Source organism: Rattus norvegicus, chromosome 1 (assembly GCF_021556685.1).
Source record: "Rattus norvegicus strain SHRSP/BbbUtx chromosome 1, alternate assembly SHRSP_T2T, whole genome shotgun sequence".
Taxonomy (NCBI): domain Eukaryota; kingdom Metazoa; phylum Chordata; class Mammalia; order Rodentia; family Muridae; genus Rattus; species Rattus norvegicus.
The window spans coordinates 70,633,773-70,652,496 of NC_141534.1; the positions used below are offsets into that span (position 1 = coordinate 70,633,773).

The 18,724-nt window shown below is 39.0% G+C and overlaps 1 protein-coding gene and 1 pseudogene across 1 annotated transcript; both read left to right on the plus strand.

Annotated features, from left to right (window-relative positions):
• The first annotated feature begins 3,361 nt into the window (after nt 1-3,361).
• Taf5l-ps1 (TATA-box binding protein associated factor 5 like, pseudogene 1) lies at nt 3,362-5,868 on the plus strand (annotated as a pseudogene).
• Nucleotides 5,869-15,277: 9,409 nt separating this feature from the next.
• Vom1r8 (vomeronasal 1 receptor 8) lies at nt 15,278-16,254 on the plus strand. Its single transcript, NM_001008905.2, is given in 1 exon segment — nt 15,278-16,254. A coding segment is annotated over 1 exon segment (912 nt). The 5' UTR covers nt 15,278-15,342.
• The last annotated feature ends 2,470 nt before the right edge of the window (nt 16,255-18,724 follow it).

The window sequence follows — 18,724 nt, forward strand, 5'->3', positions numbered from 1 at the left end:
CAGAGGTACAGCCGGGTCTTCAGGTAGTTCAATGTCCAATTTTCTGAGGAACCTCCAGACTGATTTCCAGAATGGTTGTACCAGTCTGCAATCCCACCAATAATGGAGGAGTGTTCCTCTTTCTCTACATCCTCACCAGAATTTGCTGTCACCTGAGTTTTTGATCTTAGCCATGAAATGAAATTCTTAATACTTCTACGTAATGTTTATGGCACTCTGGATAAATTAATGATAGTCCTTACTCTTAATAAAAGTCGGTAGCTGTTATTAAGAGCTTAATGTTGTGCTATACAAGTTAAAAGTCTAAAAGTAGTAAATCAAATGGCCAAAGGAAACACAATTTTGCAGAAAACTCACCTATCTTATTAGTGATAAGATAATAGTTTTTCTAAGTGATTATCAAATAGTTTTTCGACAAAATAAAAACAAGATGAATATTCCTAAACTCATTACATTTGGCTGCAGTCACAATGATGCCATGCCACATTAAGACAAAACAGGAAAGAGAATATCAGACCAATTTCCCTTATGAACATTGGTACAAAATACTAAATAAAATATTTGCACATAGAATTTAAGAATCTATCTAAACATCATCCATCATGATCAAAAAGGTTTCATTCCAGAGATGCATCAATGGTTCAACATATGAAAGTTAATCATTATAATCTGTCATATAAACAAACTGAAAGAAAAAAAAAGATCATCTCATTACATGCTGAAAATGACTTTGAGAAAAATCCCAAAACATTTCATGTAAAAAGTTATGGATAATCAGGGTTTTAAGGTACATACCTAAATATAATACGTCATGGAGATGGACAAGTTAGAACAGAGATCGGGAGGTAAAGATGCAATTATCACCAACAGAATTCAGAAAAATAATAATAAAAAGTAGAATCTCAGATTTAGAAGATACCATAGATATTATTGACACATTGGTCAAAGAAAATATAAAGTGTAAAAGGCTGATAAACCAAAATGTTTAAGAAATTCAAGACGGAATGAAAAATTGAAACCTAAAAATAATAGGAATAGAAGAGAGTGCAGGATCACATCTGAAAGGCCTAGAAAGCCTCTCCAACAAAATCTTAGAAGAAAACTTCCCTAACTTAAAGAAAGAGATGATCATAAATGTACAAGAAGCCTAAAGAATACCAAATATATTGGACAAAAAAAGAAAATCCTCTCATCTGATAATAAAGGCACGGAAACCAGAAAGAAAATTAAAAGCTGTAAGGGAAAAGGTCAGAGTTACCATTCAAATATACAATAAAATAAACTTTCAAAAGTACACTTCATATTCATCAATGCAAAATTATACCAAGAGGAAGCATCAGCTGTAAACACCAATGGCCTAAATGCAAGGGTACTGGTATTCAAAAAAGAAATATTATTAAAGTTGAAAACACACACTGAACCTTACACAACAATAGGAGCTGACTTGAACATGCCATTCTCACCAATGGACAGGTCATTGAAACATAAACGCAACAGACAGTGAAACAAATAGTAGTTATAAACCAAATGAATTTAACAAAGAAACTACAGAATATTGCATCCAAAACAAGAGAATAGTCCTTATTCTCAGCACCTCATGGAACCTTCTCCAAAACTGTCCATATAATTGGACAGAAAATTAGTCTCAACAGATATAATAAGATTGACATAATCCCATGTATTCTAGTAGATCATCACAGACTAAGACTAGACATCAATAATCACAAAGCACCAGAAAGCCCACATACTCATGAAAACTAAACAACTCTCTGCTCAATGACAATTTTGTCAGAGAAAAAATAAAAAATGAAATAAAGTACCCTATAGAATTAAGGTAAAATGAAAAGACATCATGCCCAAACTTATTGGACTCAAGGAGAGCAGTGTTAAGAGGAAAATTCATAAAATTGAGAGCCTTCATAAAGAAAGTGAGGACATCCCATATAAACAACAGCACACATTAAAAGTCTAGAACAGAAAGAAGCAAACACATTCAAGAGGTATAAATGGGAGACAATAGTCAGAGTCTGAGCTGACTATCAACTAGGTAGAAACAAAGAGAACTATACGAAGAATCAACAAAATGAAGAGGAAGAGGAAGTTCTTTGGAAAAAAACCAACAAGATAAATAAACCTTTAGCCAAACCAAGTAAAGGCCACAGATACAGTACACAAATTAACAAAATCAAAAATGAAAAGGGCGACATAACAACAGAAACTGAGGGCCTGGAAAATGTTGATGAAATGGTTGTTTTCTAGACAGATACCATGTACCAAAGTTAAATCAAGATTAGGTAATATATCTAGACAACCCAGATCAGGTAATCTATCTAAACAACCCAATAGCCCCTGAGGAAATAGAGAATGTCAACAAAGCCCTCCTAACCAAAATGATGATGATGATGATGATGATGATGATGATGATGATGATGATGATGATGGTGGTGGTGGTGGTGGTGGTGGTGGTGGTGATGATGATGATGATGATGATGATGATGATGATAAATAAACAAAAACAATAACACAACCCATTGCCAGATGATTTTAGGGAAGAATTCTATCAGACCATCAAAGAAGAGCTAATAACAATACTCTTTAAACTATTCCACAAAATAGAAACAGAAGGAAAACTAAGTTCTTCTATGAAGCCACAGGTACTCAGATACCTAAACCACACAAAAATCCAACAAACATCTTCAGAAAAAAATCACTCTTGAATATAGATGAAAAAATCCTCAATAAAATTCTCTCAATTTGAATCCAAAAACACATCAAAATCATCATTCATTACAATCAAGTAGACTTCACTCCAAAAATTCAGGAATGATTCAACATATGAAAATCTATCAACCTAATACCCTATATAAACACAATCAAGGGAAAGAGCTACACACTCATCTCATTAGATGCTGAAATATTCTCTGACAAAATACAATGCCTCTTCATGTTAAGTGTCTTGGAGAGATCAGCAATACATGGAATATTCAAATATAATAAGAGCATTTTAGCAACAACCAAATCAAATTAAATGAAGAGAAACTAAAAGCAATCCCACTAAAATCCAGGACTTGACAAAGTTGCCCACTGTTTGCCCATCTATTCAATATAGTACTTGAAGTTCTAGCTAGAGCAATTTGAAAACAAAAGGAGATGAAGAGATACAAAATGGAAAGGAAAAACTCAAAGTATCACCATTTGCAGAAGATGCAAAAGTATACATAAGCAAACCAAAATAGTCTACTTGAGAATTCCTATAGCTGATAAACAACTTCAGCAAAGTGGCTAGATACAAAATTTACTAGAAGAAATAAATCAGAGACATCGCTAGAGGAGCTCCGAGCGCGCCCTGGCTGGCCGCGGAGTCGCGCGTCCGCGGCCTAGCCCGGCGCGCCCGCTCCGTCAGGCGGTCATGGGGGCGGCCACCGAGAATCCCAGGCGCGGCAGGACGTAGGGCGCGGGGACCCGGCTAGCGGACCGCGGTACGGAGTCCTGCGGCGGGCAACTGATACGGAAGCAGCCGGTGCCGGGGCGGCGGCGGGGCAGCGGGAGCCGCCTGGGATGTTCAGTCATGAAACGAGTGCGCACGGAGCAGGTTCAGGTGGCAGTGTCCTGCTACCTCAAACGCTGGCAGTACGTGGACTCAGAAGGCCCTTTGAAGCAAGGCCTGAGACTCTCACAGACCCCTGAGGAGATGGCGGCCAACCTCACAGTCCAATCAGAATCTGGTTGTGCCAATGCGGTGTCTGCAGCCCCTTGCCACGCAGAACCCCAGCAATATGAAGTACAGTTTGGACGACTGAGGAACTTTCTCACTGATTCTGACTCCCAGTACAGCCATGAAGTTATGCCTCTCCTCTACCCTCTCTTTGTCTACCTCCACCTCAACCTGGTCCAGAGTGGCCCCAAGAGCACCGTGGAACGCTTCTATAGCCGCTTCCATGGAATGTTCCTGCAGAATGCAAGTCAGAAGGACATCATCGAGCAACTGCAGACCACGCAGACCATCCAGGATATTCTGTCAAACTTCCAGCTTCGTGCATTCCTGGACAACAAGTATGTGGTCCGTCTCCAGGAAGACAGCTACAACTACCTTATCCGCTACCTCCAAAGCGACAACAACACTGCCCTGTGCAAGGTGCTCGCCGTGCACATTCACTTGGACGTGCAGCCTGCTAAGAGGACAGACTACCAGCTGTATGCCAGTGGTGGCTCCTCCCGCAGTGAAAGCAGCAGCCTGGAGCCACCAGATGTGCCCAACCCTATCCTGCAGAACGAGGCTGCCCTGGAGGTCTTGCAGGAGAGTATCAAGCGGGTCAAGGATGGACCTCCCTCCCTCACCACCATCTGCTTCTACGCCTTCTATAACACAGAGCAGCTGCTGAATACCGCAGAGATCTCCTCTGACAGCAAACTGCTGGCTGCTGGGTTTGACAACTCCTGCATAAAGCTCTGGAGCTTGCGGTCCAAAAAACTGAAGTCAGAGCCCCACCGTGTGGACACATCCCGTGTCCGGCTGGCTTGTGACACTCTGGAGGAGGAGGAGAGCGAAGACGATGACATAGGCACGGAAATGAAGATTCTGCGGGGACACTGTGGCCCAGTGTATAGCACACGGTTCCTCGCGGACAGCTCAGGGCTGCTCTCTTGTTCTGAAAATATGTCCATCAGGTACTGGGACCTGGGGAGCTTCACCAACACTGTGCTGTATCAGGGACATGCCTACCCTGTGTGGGACGTGGACATCAGCCCCTACAGCCTGTACTTTGCCAGTGGGTCCCATGACCGTACCGCCAGGCTGTGGTCTTTTGATCGCACGTACCCGCTGAGGATATATGCAGGGCACCTGGCAGATGTGGACTGTGTCAAATTCCACCCCAACTCAAACTACTTAGCTACTGGCTCCACTGACAAAACTGTTCGTCTATGGAGTGCCCAGCAGGGGAACTCAGTGCGGCTTTTTACAGGTCACCGAGGCCCCGTGCTCTCCCTCTCCTTTTCTCCCAATGGTAAGTACTTGGCATCTGCTGGTGAGGACCAGCGGTTAAAGTTGTGGGACTTGGCCTCTGGGACACTTTTTAAAGAACTGAGAGGCCACACGGACAGCATCACCAGTCTGGCCTTTAGCCCGGACAGCGGTCTGATTGCTTCTGCCTCCATGGACAACTCTGTACGCGTCTGGGACATCAGAAGCACGTGCTGCAACACACCAGCTGACGGCTCTTCTGGGGAGCTTGTGGGCGTGTACACTGGGCAGATGAGCAACGTCCTGAGTGTACAGTTCATGGCCTGCAACCTCCTCCTAATGACTGGAATCACACAAGAGAATCAAGAACATTAAGTTTTTATCCAGGTGGCAGACTGGGTGGGGCTGGAAGAGTGGTCACAGTCCAGGACTTGCTAAAACTGAATCAGTGATTGCAAAAGAGCCTTCCCCTACCCCACATGCACTCTACACAGCCCTGGTGCATAAGACTCCAGTTGAGAGCTGGGAAGCTCCCCCCAGGCCTGAGGCCTCCTGCTTCATGCAGGCATCCTGCTTTTGCATCTGTCTCTTCCCAGTGGGTGTACTGGACAGCTGCAGAACTCTCCCTATAGCAGCTGTAGACAGTCTCTCCTGTGGCTGCCCCTTGAGGGAAGTGGGGACAAAACCAGGATTTTTATTATATAATTAATTTTATTATTGAGAAGAGGAAACCTAGCACTGGCAGCAAGTGACTTCTGGCACTGGCTATAATACTTGGAATTTTGAGGTTCAGGGAATTTAGACTCTGGTGGCCCAGTGTATCAGGAGAAAGGGGCACCATAACCATATGCTGTGCTTCTGTGGGCAGGCAGGCAGGTAGCGACTGAGCATGGGCTCCTGCAGTGATGGTGGAAGAGGTGGTTCTTCCATTGGCTGCACTTTTGTCAGCCTTTATACCCTGGGGAGAAGCATTATGGTGGGCAGAGGGTGAGCCTCAGCGCTGTGCCAATCACCTAGGGTTCCAGCCCTACACCATCAACAAATTATGATAAAGAGTAATTTTGAATAAGTCACTATGTTCATCGCAGCCTTATTTATAATAGCCAGAAAATGGAAAGAACCCAGATGCCCTTCAACAGAGGAATGGATACAGAAAATGTGGTACATATACACAATGGAATATTACTCAGCTATCAAAAACAACGAGTTTATGAAATTCGTAGGCAAATGGTTGGAACTGGAAAATATCAGTGAGCTAACCCAATCACAGAAAGACATACATGGTATGCACTCATTGATAAGTGGCTATTAGCCCAAATGCTTGAATTACCCTAGATCCCTAGAACAAACGAAACTCAAGACGGATGATCAAAATGTGAATGCTTCACTCCTTCTTTAAATGAGGAAAAAGAATACCCTTGGCAGGGAAGAGAGAGGCAAAGATTAAAACAGAGACTGAAGGAACACCCATTCAGAGCCTGCCCCACATGTGGCCCATACATATACAGCCACCCAATTAGACAAGATGGATGAAGCAAAGAAGTGCAGACGGACAGGAGCCGGATGTAGATCGCTCCTGAGAGACACAGCCAGAATACAGCAAATACAGAGGCGAATGCCAGCAGCAAACCACTGAACTGAGAATAGGTCCCCTATTGAAGGAATCAGAGAAAGAACTGGAAGAGCTTGAAGGGGCTTGAGACCCCAAAAGTACAACAATGCCAAGCAACCAGAGCTTCCAGAGACTAAGCCACTACCTAAAGACTATACATGGACTGACCCTGGACTCTGACCCCATAGGTAGCAATGAATATCCTAGTAAGAGCACCAGTGGAAGGGGAAGCCCTGGGTCCTGCTAAGACTGAACCCCCAGTGAACTAGTCTATGGGGGGAGGGCGGTAATGGGGGGAGGGTTGGGAGGAGAACACCCATAAGGAAGGGGAGGGGGGAGGGGGATGTTTGCCCGGAAACCGGGAAAGGGAATAACACTCGAAATGTATATAAGAAATACTCAAGTTAATATAAAAAAAAAAAGAATAAGTCACAAGATAGACAAGAAATGCTGGATTTAAAGATAACTTTTTGTGGCTTGTTGGTCTTTTTTTCTCCCTCAATGACCTGCTTCCACCTCACTGCAGTGTTGATAGTGAACGGGATGAATCATGCGTGCACACTCAAAAATATCGACCATGCTCTAAGGACAAAGCAAGTTCTGATGTCTGCTAAAGGATTAAATATTTCTGTTTTCTGAAAAGAGTTATTTTGTATTTTGTTTTCTATTAAAATGTATTTAGTTTCAAAAAAAATAAATCAGCAACCTTCTTCTACATGAGGGATAAACAGGCTGAAAAATAAATTAGGGAAACATTACCCTTCACCGTAGCCACAAATAGTATAAAACATCTTGGTGCAACTCTTACAAAGCAATTCAAAGTTCTTGGAGTATACTCCAAGAACTACAAATCCATGAAAATGAACAAAGACATCAGAAGATAGAAATATATCTCATGCTCATCAATTGGTAGAATTGACATAGTGAAAATGTCCATTTGACCAAATGCAATCTACAGAATCAAGGTAATCCACATCAAAATTCCACCATAATTCTTCACAGTCTAGGAAAGAGCAATTTTCAACTTCAGAGGTTAAAACAAAAATTCAGGATAGCCAAATCTATTCTCAGTTGAGAAATCACCATCTCTGACCTCAAGCTGTATGACAAAGAAATAGTGATGATGATGATGATGATGGTGATGATGTGGATGATGATGATGATAATAATAATAATAATAATTAAGACACCCACATATTTTTGGTACAGAGACACATTGATGAATTGAGTAAAATTGAAGACCCAGAAGTAAACCCAAACATCTACAGTCACTTGATCTTTGAAAAAGAAGCCAGAAACATACAGTGGAGAAAGGAAAGCATCTTCAATAAATTCAGCTGGCCTAACTAGCAATCTGTATGTAGTAAAATGAAAATATGTGCATATTTATTACCCTGAACAAAGCTAAAATTCAAGTGGGTCAAAGTCCTCAACATAAAACCATATACACTGCATCTAATAGAAGAGAAAGTAGGAAAGACTCTCAAACTCATTGGCACAAGGGAAATTTTCTGTACAGAACACCAGTAGCTCAGGCTATAAGATCAATAATCAATAAATGGGACCTCATAAAGTTGAAAACCTTTTGTAAGGCAAGAGAAAACATCAATACTACACATTGGCAACCTATAGATTGTGAAAAAATCTTCACTAACCCTACATCTGACAGAAGGTTAATATCCAAAATATATAAAGAACTCGAGAAGTTAACTTCCAAAAAACCATGTAAGCCAATTAAAAATTAGGGCACAGAACTGAACAGAAAATTCACATCTGAAGAATCTCAAATAGCTGAGAAGCACTTCAAGAAATGTTCAAAGTGATTGGTAATCAGAGAACTCCAAATCAAAATGACCCTGAAATTTCACTACATACCAATCAGAATGGCTAAGATCAAAGACTCAAGTAACAGCACATTTCTGGTGGAATTGCAAGCTGGTACAACTGCTCTGGAAATCAATCTGGCAATTCCTCAGAAAATTGGAAATAGTTCTACGTAAAGACCTAGCTATACCACTACTGGGCATATACATAAAAGATGCCCCACTATAACACAAGGATACGTGCTCCACCATGTTTATAATAGCCTTACTTGTAATGACCAGAAGGTGGAAATAACTCAGATATTTCTCAACAGAAGAATGAATATGAAAAATGTGGTTCACATGGGATGGACCCCCAGGTGAGGTAGTCTCTAGATGGCCTTTCCTTTAGTTTCTGCTCCATTCTTTGTCCCTGTATTTCCTTTAGACAGGAACAATTCTTGGTTAAAATTTTGAGAAGGGTGGGTGGCCCCATCTCCTATCCAGGGCACTTGCCTAACCTCTGGATAAGGTCTCTACGGGTTCTCTATGCCTTTGTTGGGAATTTAAGCTAATATCACCCCTGTTGGGTCCAGGGAGCCTCTTGCTTTCCTGGTTTCTGGGATTTGCAGTTGGCTACTCCCAGTTCCCCATCCCCCATTGCTACACACCTCTGTTCAAATTCTGGACCCTTTGTATATCATCTCCATCCCCTCTCATACCTGATCCTGCTCCCCCTTTTTTCCTCCCCTTCCTCTCTTCCTTCCAAGTTCCTCCTACCCTCTACTTCCCATGAGTATTTCGTTCTCTCTACTAAGAAGGACTAAAGCACTCACATTTTGGTCTTCTTTCTGCCTGTGCTTCATATGGTCTGTGAATTGTATCTTGAGTATTCCAAGTTTTTATGATAATATCCACTTATCAGTGAGTGCATACCATGTGTGTTCTTTTGTGACTGGGTTACCTCACTCAGGATGATGTTTTCTAGTTTCACCCATTTGCCTGAGAATTTCATTAAGTCACTATTGCTGATACCACAAAGTGTTTGCTGAAAGGAGCCTGATATAGATGTCTCCTGAGAAGCTCTGCCAGAGCTTGACCATTTCAGATGAGGATGCTTGAAGCTAACCATCTGATTGAGCACAGGGACCACAATGGAGAAGTTAGAGAAAGTACTAAAGGAGCTGAAGGGGTTTGCAACCCCATAAGAAGAACAATATCAACCAATCAGACCCTCCCCCAGAGTTCCCAGAGACTAAACCACCAAACAAAGAGTACACATGGAGGGACCCATGGCTCCAGCCACATATGTAGCAGAGTATGGTATTATCTGGCACCAATAGGAGGAGAAACCCTTGATCCTGTGAAGGCTCAGTTTCCAATTGTAGGAGAATGTCAAGGTTATGAGGGTGGAGTGGTTGTGTGGGAGGGGGAGCGTTCTTATAGAAGAAGGGGGAGGGGCGATAAGAGAGGAGGAACAAGAACAGGGAATAACATTTGAAATATAAATACATAAAATATCCATTAAAAAAGAAAATGTGGTTCATTTAAAGAATAGAGTAATATTCAGCTACTTAAAATGAGTTCATCATGAATTTTGCTGTCAAATGGATTAAACTAGAAAATATCTTCCTGATTGAGGTTGCTCAGACACAAATGGGCATACATAGTATTTACTGACTGATTAATGGATATTAGCCAAAAAGTACAAAGTACCTAGGATGCAAACTATAGACCTTAAGATGTCTAACAAGCTGAAAGGCCCAAGCAAAGATGTTTCAATTCCACTTAGAAGAGGAAAGGATGTAATCACAATAGGCATAGGGAATGAGGGATTTGGGTGTGATGGGGCGGGAGAAAGGAAAAGGGGAACAGGATCAGTTCTGGGTAGGCAGAAGAGATTCCCAGTGGGCCAAGTGAAGGAAAGGAGATAATTATCATTGGGGGTTAGGAGGTGGGGGAACCTCTAGATTGTTCCAGGGACCCAGGAGGTGAAAGATTCTGAGGTCTCAAAGCAGTTGGAACTTAGTCAAAATGCTCATTAATGAGGAGAGGAAAATCAAAGAACCCACCTCCAGTACATAAACAGGGCCTCAAGCAGAGGGACAGGATTACTAACACAAAATCAAATCTTCTGACCCAGTTCTGTTCCTGTCTAAAAACTGCAGGGAAAAAGATGAAGAATAGACTGAAGGAATGGGAGCCAAACGACAGGCCAAACTTGGAATCCAACTCATGGGAGGGCAGCAAGGCCAGACATTATTACTGATCCTATGGTGTGATTATAGACAGGAGCCTGCTTGGGTGTCCACTGAGAGGACCTACCAGCAGCTGAGTGAGACAGAAACAGATACTTACATCTAACCATCAGACTGAAGTCAGGGATTTCCTTGGTTGAATTAGGGGAAGGACTAGAGAAACTGAAGGAGAGTGATTCCGTAGGAACACCAGCAGTCTCAAATTACCCAGACTTCAGGGAGCTCTCAGAGACTTAACCACCAATCAGGAGTATGCATGGCCTTGTCCAAGGCTCCTGGCATAAATGTAGCAGAAGTTTGCCTGGTCAGGCCTATGTTGGAGATGGTAAGCTTAATCCTCAAGAGACTTGAGGCTCAACAGAAAGGGAAGGCCTGGAGAAGGGGAAAAACCCTATCAAAGGCAAGGAGAAAGAAGTAATAAGTTGAGGAACTACTGCAGGGGGATAAAAAGAGGTGCAATGGCAGGAATTTAAATAAATAAAATAATAAAACTTAAAAAATAATGAAAAAAAGAATCAGGAAGTACTAACTGCATTAATTTTCTCATTACAACTGGATATCTATCCTGAATTAAACTCTGTATACTTTAGTTATGTAAATTAAAATAATGAATATAATGAAGTGGTGTATGTCCAAAAAAAGGAGAAATGTATATGATATTTTGTGAGTTTTCATGACGAATTTTGTGTAGTACATTTAGATATGTATATTTTTAACAGAATAAGGCTGTGTTCAGAATTCTATGCATGGATGGGATACTTGTAACGTTTCATAGAATTGTTATATACCCACATTTCTAGTTAAATTTCATCTACTTGTAGAAAAAGATCAAGAGTTTCTGGTGAGATTATGATGTCCCATTTTCCTCTGACTGATACTTTATTATCTATCCCTGAATTCCTAACTTAATTTTTTTGATGAGAGCTACAAAGAGGGACAACTGTGGGATATGAAAATTAATATTTTATGTAGAAGAACACAGAGAAAGCTGGATTCCAATGAAAGTCTTTTTTGTAAGATTCTCACAAATCAAATCTTAATGCTCCCTGCACCTTCCATCGTCAGTGATGATGAAATCCTAGGATTCTTTCCAAACATGTTGTCTCTTGAGATACTCACAAGAGAAAAATAATATGAGCTTTGGTAATTATCAAACAGGAAATATACACAGAAAAGTTTTTGAGTCCCAAAGCAAAAGTTGTCATTGTCACTACAGGTGAGATGAAAATTATCATTCTGAGGGAGACAGTCATGGAGTTATGAACCTTTATATCATAGTTTCCCTCCTCACTTACATTGCTGACAGTCATGCCAGGAGTTACACACTTCTGCCGAGGAAGAGTTGTATTCAGTCTGGTAAGCAGACAAAATAAGGAAGGTCTGATAAGTACTTGTTTATGGAGAAGGGATTCTGGGGTGAAAATACATGCAGAAAAAATTCAGCTATGGAAGAGAAACTATTCTTGGCTATATATATGTAGCTTTGTTAAAAAGAGAGTATCTGACCTATTGCTAATCCATGATATGTGATAATATCATGACTAGTACTATTTGTGAATCATCTACTTGATATATTGAGTCTGATAACACAGTTGCTTAGCAATCATAGAAATTGTTATTCATATATTATATGATTCATACTTTCATATTTTGTATTAATCATCTATAAAATTTAAAGTATGATATACATAGATGCTGGGAGAAAAACTTCATGTATTTGAAAATGGCTAAAATAAACCTATAATCATATAACTTTGGAAAAAAATGTAGCCTCTCTAAAAAAATCTCTTTACAGGGAGATGTAACTAGTATGACTGAGAAAGGACCTAAGAATCAGTGATGTTCTAAACATTGAGGCTATTTTCCTATTTGAAGTTTGCAATGCATACTCAAGGAAAGATGACATTGTAATGGGAAATTTTTTACAATGTTCATCTAAAATGAACATTATATTCATTGTGCCATGGCCCCTTGATGGGTGATACTGGGTTTTCCCTATATTAAGATTGCTTCCAAATTTTCATAGTTGCTTTTTGTACCTATAGTTTTGGTCATGATAGGCAAAGAGTTGACCATTGCACTGTCCACTGCACATATTTCTTACGTTGTTTAAGTTTATACAATGAATTTTTTTCATTTTTTTCTGATTATGTTTATGTATGTCTTGTAGTTAAATGACCTTCACAAACTTTATTACTAAAAAGTTTAATTAAACCTATGGATTCATAAACAGACCCTTTAATGTCAATTTGCTAATATGTTAATATATTTTGTTTGTGTACTTGTATTTATGTGTAGTTTCGCTGTAAGTTTAGATGAATTCTTGATCAACTGTGCTAGTTTATAGAGCAGACAATCTGAGTTGGCCTTCCTTAGTAAAATTCATTTGTTTTGTTTTGTTTTGTGGACATAGTCTCCCAATTGTCTATTACTCTAATTATACTATGTTGACTGTTCAGTGATCACAAGTAACTCTTTGTGACTGACTCTCCAGTAATTTGAATAAAAGTGAATGTCAGGCTCTTGATCTTGCTCCTGCTTCCCCTTGCTATCTTTTGTCCCTTTGTCCCTTCTCTCTCCATTCCCCTCCTTACTTCTGTCCATGTGCTCATGACCAGCCTCTACTCCATTTCTCTACTTCTCTCTCTTTCTTTCTCTGCCCTACCACCTTCTTAACTCCCCTCCCAATGCTGTGAACAAACTCTATTCTGTACTTTAAAAAAATGAATGTCAGTAGCAAGTGCATTGTCATTCCTATTCTGTTCTTGTTTACAATCATATTGGCAAGGCTTTATGTGTATACCTTCTGATGTTCTGGCAAGATAACATAAAAGAAATTTATTATTTTCTCTGGCTCTTACAAAGTTACTTCATCCTTTTCTAAATGTCTGTGAGCCTTATGTACAAGCATTGAATTGCTGATACATTAGTAAGAACTGGGCTCCAAAATTTGCATTCAATTTGATTTAGCTTTTTGTACCAACTGGTCAATGCTGATAACATAGTACAAGTAGCATTATACAGACTGTATTTATGTATTAGGAAATATATGCAAATAAATATTTATATAAAATATGTGTTAAATACATACATATATATTATATCACTTATTGAAAAGGGGGTCATGTATAACTGTGAGCAAGAAGGAATAAATGAGAAGTTTTCGAATAAGAAAGGCAAATAGGAAAGATAAAATTATGTTATGATAAAAATCTAAATTAAAAATACATTTTAAAGATTACAGGAAAGCATATTAGTTATATTTTATGTGAGTTTTAGAGACTAGATATGTATTTTCCAATTGTGCTGCAGGCAGTTTAGCTACTAAGCTTCCTGTTCATCTCAATAATGATTTATGACAGACTGTTATTTCACATGTTCTTTTTCTTCTTTCATAGCTGATTATTAGTTTTGACCAAAGTTCAGAAAAACAAAATTATTTTAATCTTCATTTGAGATATGCTATCCTGGTTTCATGCTTAAATTATGAAAATATTTTGATATAAAAATATTGGGTCAATCTTAGCCTCTCAAATTCAAATGAGACAAGTATTTTCTGTTGATTAAACTATATAAGAAAACTGTATTTATATTGTCCAAGTAGCTTAGTATACAATGGAAATAAGCTGAGTATCTACTGAAGATTCCAAAATGTAGCTGACCTAGCATCATTGAGCACATAATTATGCAACTGTGTGAAAAATCAGCCAGTTCATTTCCTCATTTCTCAAGTCACCAATCTGACCCAAGTTACCTTTTGAATTCAGACAATCACAAAGTTTTATGTTAGACTTTAGAAATAGTGTGAAAATACTGTAGTTATAGAGAGATAATTTTTACTTCTCCTTGTGGTTTTCAATCAAATTTGAAAGGTATAAGTATGTACTCTTCATTAGGATATCTTGATTAAGTTGAAGTGGTAAACACTGTGTTTTTGTGAGAAAAAACTTCTGCGATTTTTGTTTGGTTTTAATACAAATATCTTTCCCTTCTAATTGCATATTTTGACTGTATTGTTATTTGGTAAGAGTTCACAACTTAGGATAGTTTCACTGGGGCTCTCTTCCATAGTCTGACTCCAAATAAGCAGACATGCATGTATCATTATGTATGATGTTTTGTGAAATTTAATGTGAGTTCTTCCACAGTATACCATCTTCTAATTTTTATTGTGCATTTATGGTTACAGTTCTCTGTCCCTTATAATAAACATTTTTTTCAAAATATACATATATATTCTGTAAGATAAGTACAATTTTATGGCTCAATGTAACATTTGAACTATATGGATTTCTTTAGTGTTGAAAATGGTGACTAAAGTATGTTTTCTTCTAATATGACTTGTAAGCATATTCCAGTTCAATGTTGACTCTTGGAGTGAGCATTCATTCCACTTGAACATACTAACCATTGGTTTTCAAAAGATGGAGGACCATTATTTCTATTGCTTACACTTCTATGAAATATAATGGAACTTCTGTCCATTAAAATGGCAAGTAATAGATCTCAAATTTTCACTGAAAATTTATTAACAATGATAAAATATTTTATTTGGAACAGATTCTTCCTTTTTTGTACATAATGTTCTTGAAAATAGAAACTCCAGTGATTCTTGCACACACACACATATTTCAACTTAGAAAACATGACTTGGCTCAGAGATGAGATTATTGCCATAATTTAAAGGAAAAATTGCTGGATGACATAATGGATTTAAGGAACATGGCAGTTGGAATCATACTCTCACTTCAGAGTACACTTGGTATTCTGGGAAACTTCTCTCTTCTTTTCTACTATTTCATGCTTTATAACAAAGAACACAAATTAAAGATCCTAGATATAATATTTATACATGTGTTCACATCCAACTCCTTAATTATTCTCTCCAAAGGACTTCCAGAGGTATGTGGAGTTTTTGGATGGAATGAATTATTCAATGATGCTGGGTGTAAATTAATTATGTATGTTCGAAGAGTTTCCAGGAATATGTCCATCAGCACCACCTGCCTCTTAAGTGTCTTTCAGGCAATCACCATCAGCACCAGGAACTCCAGCTGGAAGAAATTTAAAGTGAGAACCACAAAATTTATGGGCCTATTCTGTTGGATTCTGTTCATGCTAATAAATATGCTTTTCCCCGTGTATACATCTACCAATAGAAATAGCAAAAATAAAACACGAAAAAGAGATATTGAATTCTGCCACTCAGTAGGTCGTGACAAAATAGTAGATTTAATGTATACAGCATTTTGTGTGATGCCTGAAGTCCTGTTTTCTTTGCTCATTGTATGTTCCAGTACCACAATGATTGTTTTACTTTATGGACATAAAAAGAGGGTTCAACACATCCTCCAAACTCATGCTTCCCCTAGAACCTCTGCTGAAAATAGAGCCACACAGACCATTCTGATCCTGGTTTTCACCTTTCTAACATTTTATACTCTCTCTTCTATTTTACAAGGCTATATTGCACTTTCACATGATCCCAGTTGGTGGGTAATGAATATAACAGCCATCATTTCTATGTGTTTTCCTACTATAGGCCCATTTGTGATAAGTCGTGATTTCACTGTTTCCAAATTCTACTTTACTTGTATAAGAAATATAAAACTTCCATAATCTTGCAATATATCTAAAATTGTATTTTTAATTATGGATATCTAATCTTGTTCAGTTGTGCTATTCAGAAATCAGTGTAATAGTGAAATAGTGCATGAGGATATCATATTCATTTGATGATCATTATGCAGCAGAAAAATACTATATTCTTTCTTATAAATTATACCCTGGATAATCCCAGGTTCTCAATCATATTAATAGTGCATAGTATAGTCCACATTTTTATTGAGCAGGCCAAGGATTTTTTTAATAATATGATTGGTTGCCAGTGTTTTATTTCTTCCAACATTGTTTAAATGGGACCCCTTGTTAGGTCATTGTTTTGTTGTTGTTGTCCTCAAGCTTTATAATTTGGTTCTTTCCTTCTAGTAGGAAAGGGCAATATGAACACCAGTACTATGAAAGCTAATAAAAAGAGATAAATGTAAGTGATTGATTTTCTCATGCTTTATGAATCTAGTATTTTGCAGTTATATATGCCTGTACAGTTATTGTGACAGCATGCACAAGACCTGTGCATGGTCAACTCAGACAATATTAGTGGAAGGGAAAGATTGGCATGATTTTCCAGCACTACTTGAAGTTCTAGTACCATTTGGATAGCTGATAATAAAGAAATGGATTCGTTTTTCAGAAATGGTGTGGCTACTTGTTAGGCTGAGCACATGCAGTATCAGGCAGTAAAACAGAGTACATGGACAACGGGAAATAACCTTTATAGAATTTAAAATAAAATAATTTGAAAAGTGTGGCAGATCTCAGAGACTGTGGAGAGAGGTTAACTTTTATCAAGATACTCTGTCTGTGTGTGTGTGTGTGTGTGTGTGTGTGTGTGTGTGTGTGTGTACTGATTTGCTTCAAAGGATGGTTTTTCTTTTTTTCTTTCTTTTCTTTTCTTTTTTTAAATTCACCTTACATTCCAATCAAAGACTTCCTTTCTTTCCAGTCCTACCCTTACAAATTCCTTCCCCCATTTTCCTCTCCCCTTCTCATCAGAAAATAGGAGCCTACTTGGGTACTGGCTGACCCCAAGGCATCTAGTTCCTGATAGTCTCGGTACATCCTCCCACTCTGAATCCCAAACTGACAGTCCAAGTAAGGCAAAAGGGAACCAAAACAGGAAGCAGAGATAGAGAGAGACCTTCTTTCTTTTTTTTCAGAAGGAAAGGTTTTATTTATTTATTTAACAATGATGTAGCCCATCATTGAGGGAATCCATTGTTTTAGGATTACTATCGCTGTGAGGAAACACCATATCAATAACAACAACAAAAACTTGGTGAGGAAAGGACTTACATTCAGTTTATGCTTCCATAATACAGTTCATCATTAAAAGGTCTTTCCCAGAAGACCTTGCATTAATGACAATGACTTCTTTTTTTTTTCCTTTTCTATTTTTCGGAGCTGGGGACCAAACCCAGGGCCTTGCGCTTGCTAGGCAAGCACTCTACCACTGAGCTAAATCCCCAACCCCAACAATGACTTCTTTGTAATAAAGTTAACATTAGTAAATGAGGCTACACAGAGTTGTCCAAAGTCACTGAAGCTTGAGAGAATAGGGGATGTTGAGAGGCTCAGAATAAATATTTCAATCACTGCTAAAAAATCAGGTGATGGAGAAAACATATTCCTCTATCAACCTCATGAGTAAATGACGTCCTTTTGAAAGCAGTCAAGCTGTTTTCACTCTATTCATGAGGAAGTTTCATGTTTGAGAGTGTCTCAACCAGAGTTGTTCTTCTCATCACAGAATCCAGTGAAATGCTTTGGACATCACAAGGTCTACACAGAAAGAAGCATAAGATCCAAGGCAAGAAGGAATCCAATCCAATTGGGCATCTTCTTGTTCCTGTTCCTGTTTCTCTGTGTAGTCCTGGTTGTCCTGGAACCAGCTGACTGGGATCCTGGGTTGTCCTGGAACCAAACTCACTGAGATCCGCCTGCCTCTGCTCCAGAGTGCTGGGATTAAAGACATGCATCACCGCCGTCTTGCTCAAATCACGAATTCACAAGGAAAGTGTTTTTTTCTTGGACATTCCTTTTTGTAAATCGCCAAATTGCTATTCTTGGCTTCTGATTTGAAGTGGGTACATAGCCTGGAGTATGGTCCATTTTGACAAAACTTTCCATTCTACCATTTCCTTTATTTGCTAGGGAACAACATGAACACCAAGTGGCACATTTACTACAAATGTGTAAGAGGTCTACGTACAGCTCCTGCATTCTCCCTGGTTGGTAGCCCAGGCTTTGGGATTCCCCATGGTCCAAGGTTACCTGATACTGTGGGTCAACTTGTGTACTTGACCCTTGAACTTGTTCACTTATGTCTCCTACTCTTTCACAAGACTCCTCAGGTTTCACCTGATATTTGTCTCTGGATCTCTTCATCTAATTCCAGCCACAGGTAGATGAAGCCTATCTGCAGTGTTATGCTAGGTTCCGGATTACAAGCAAAGCAGAGTATCACTAA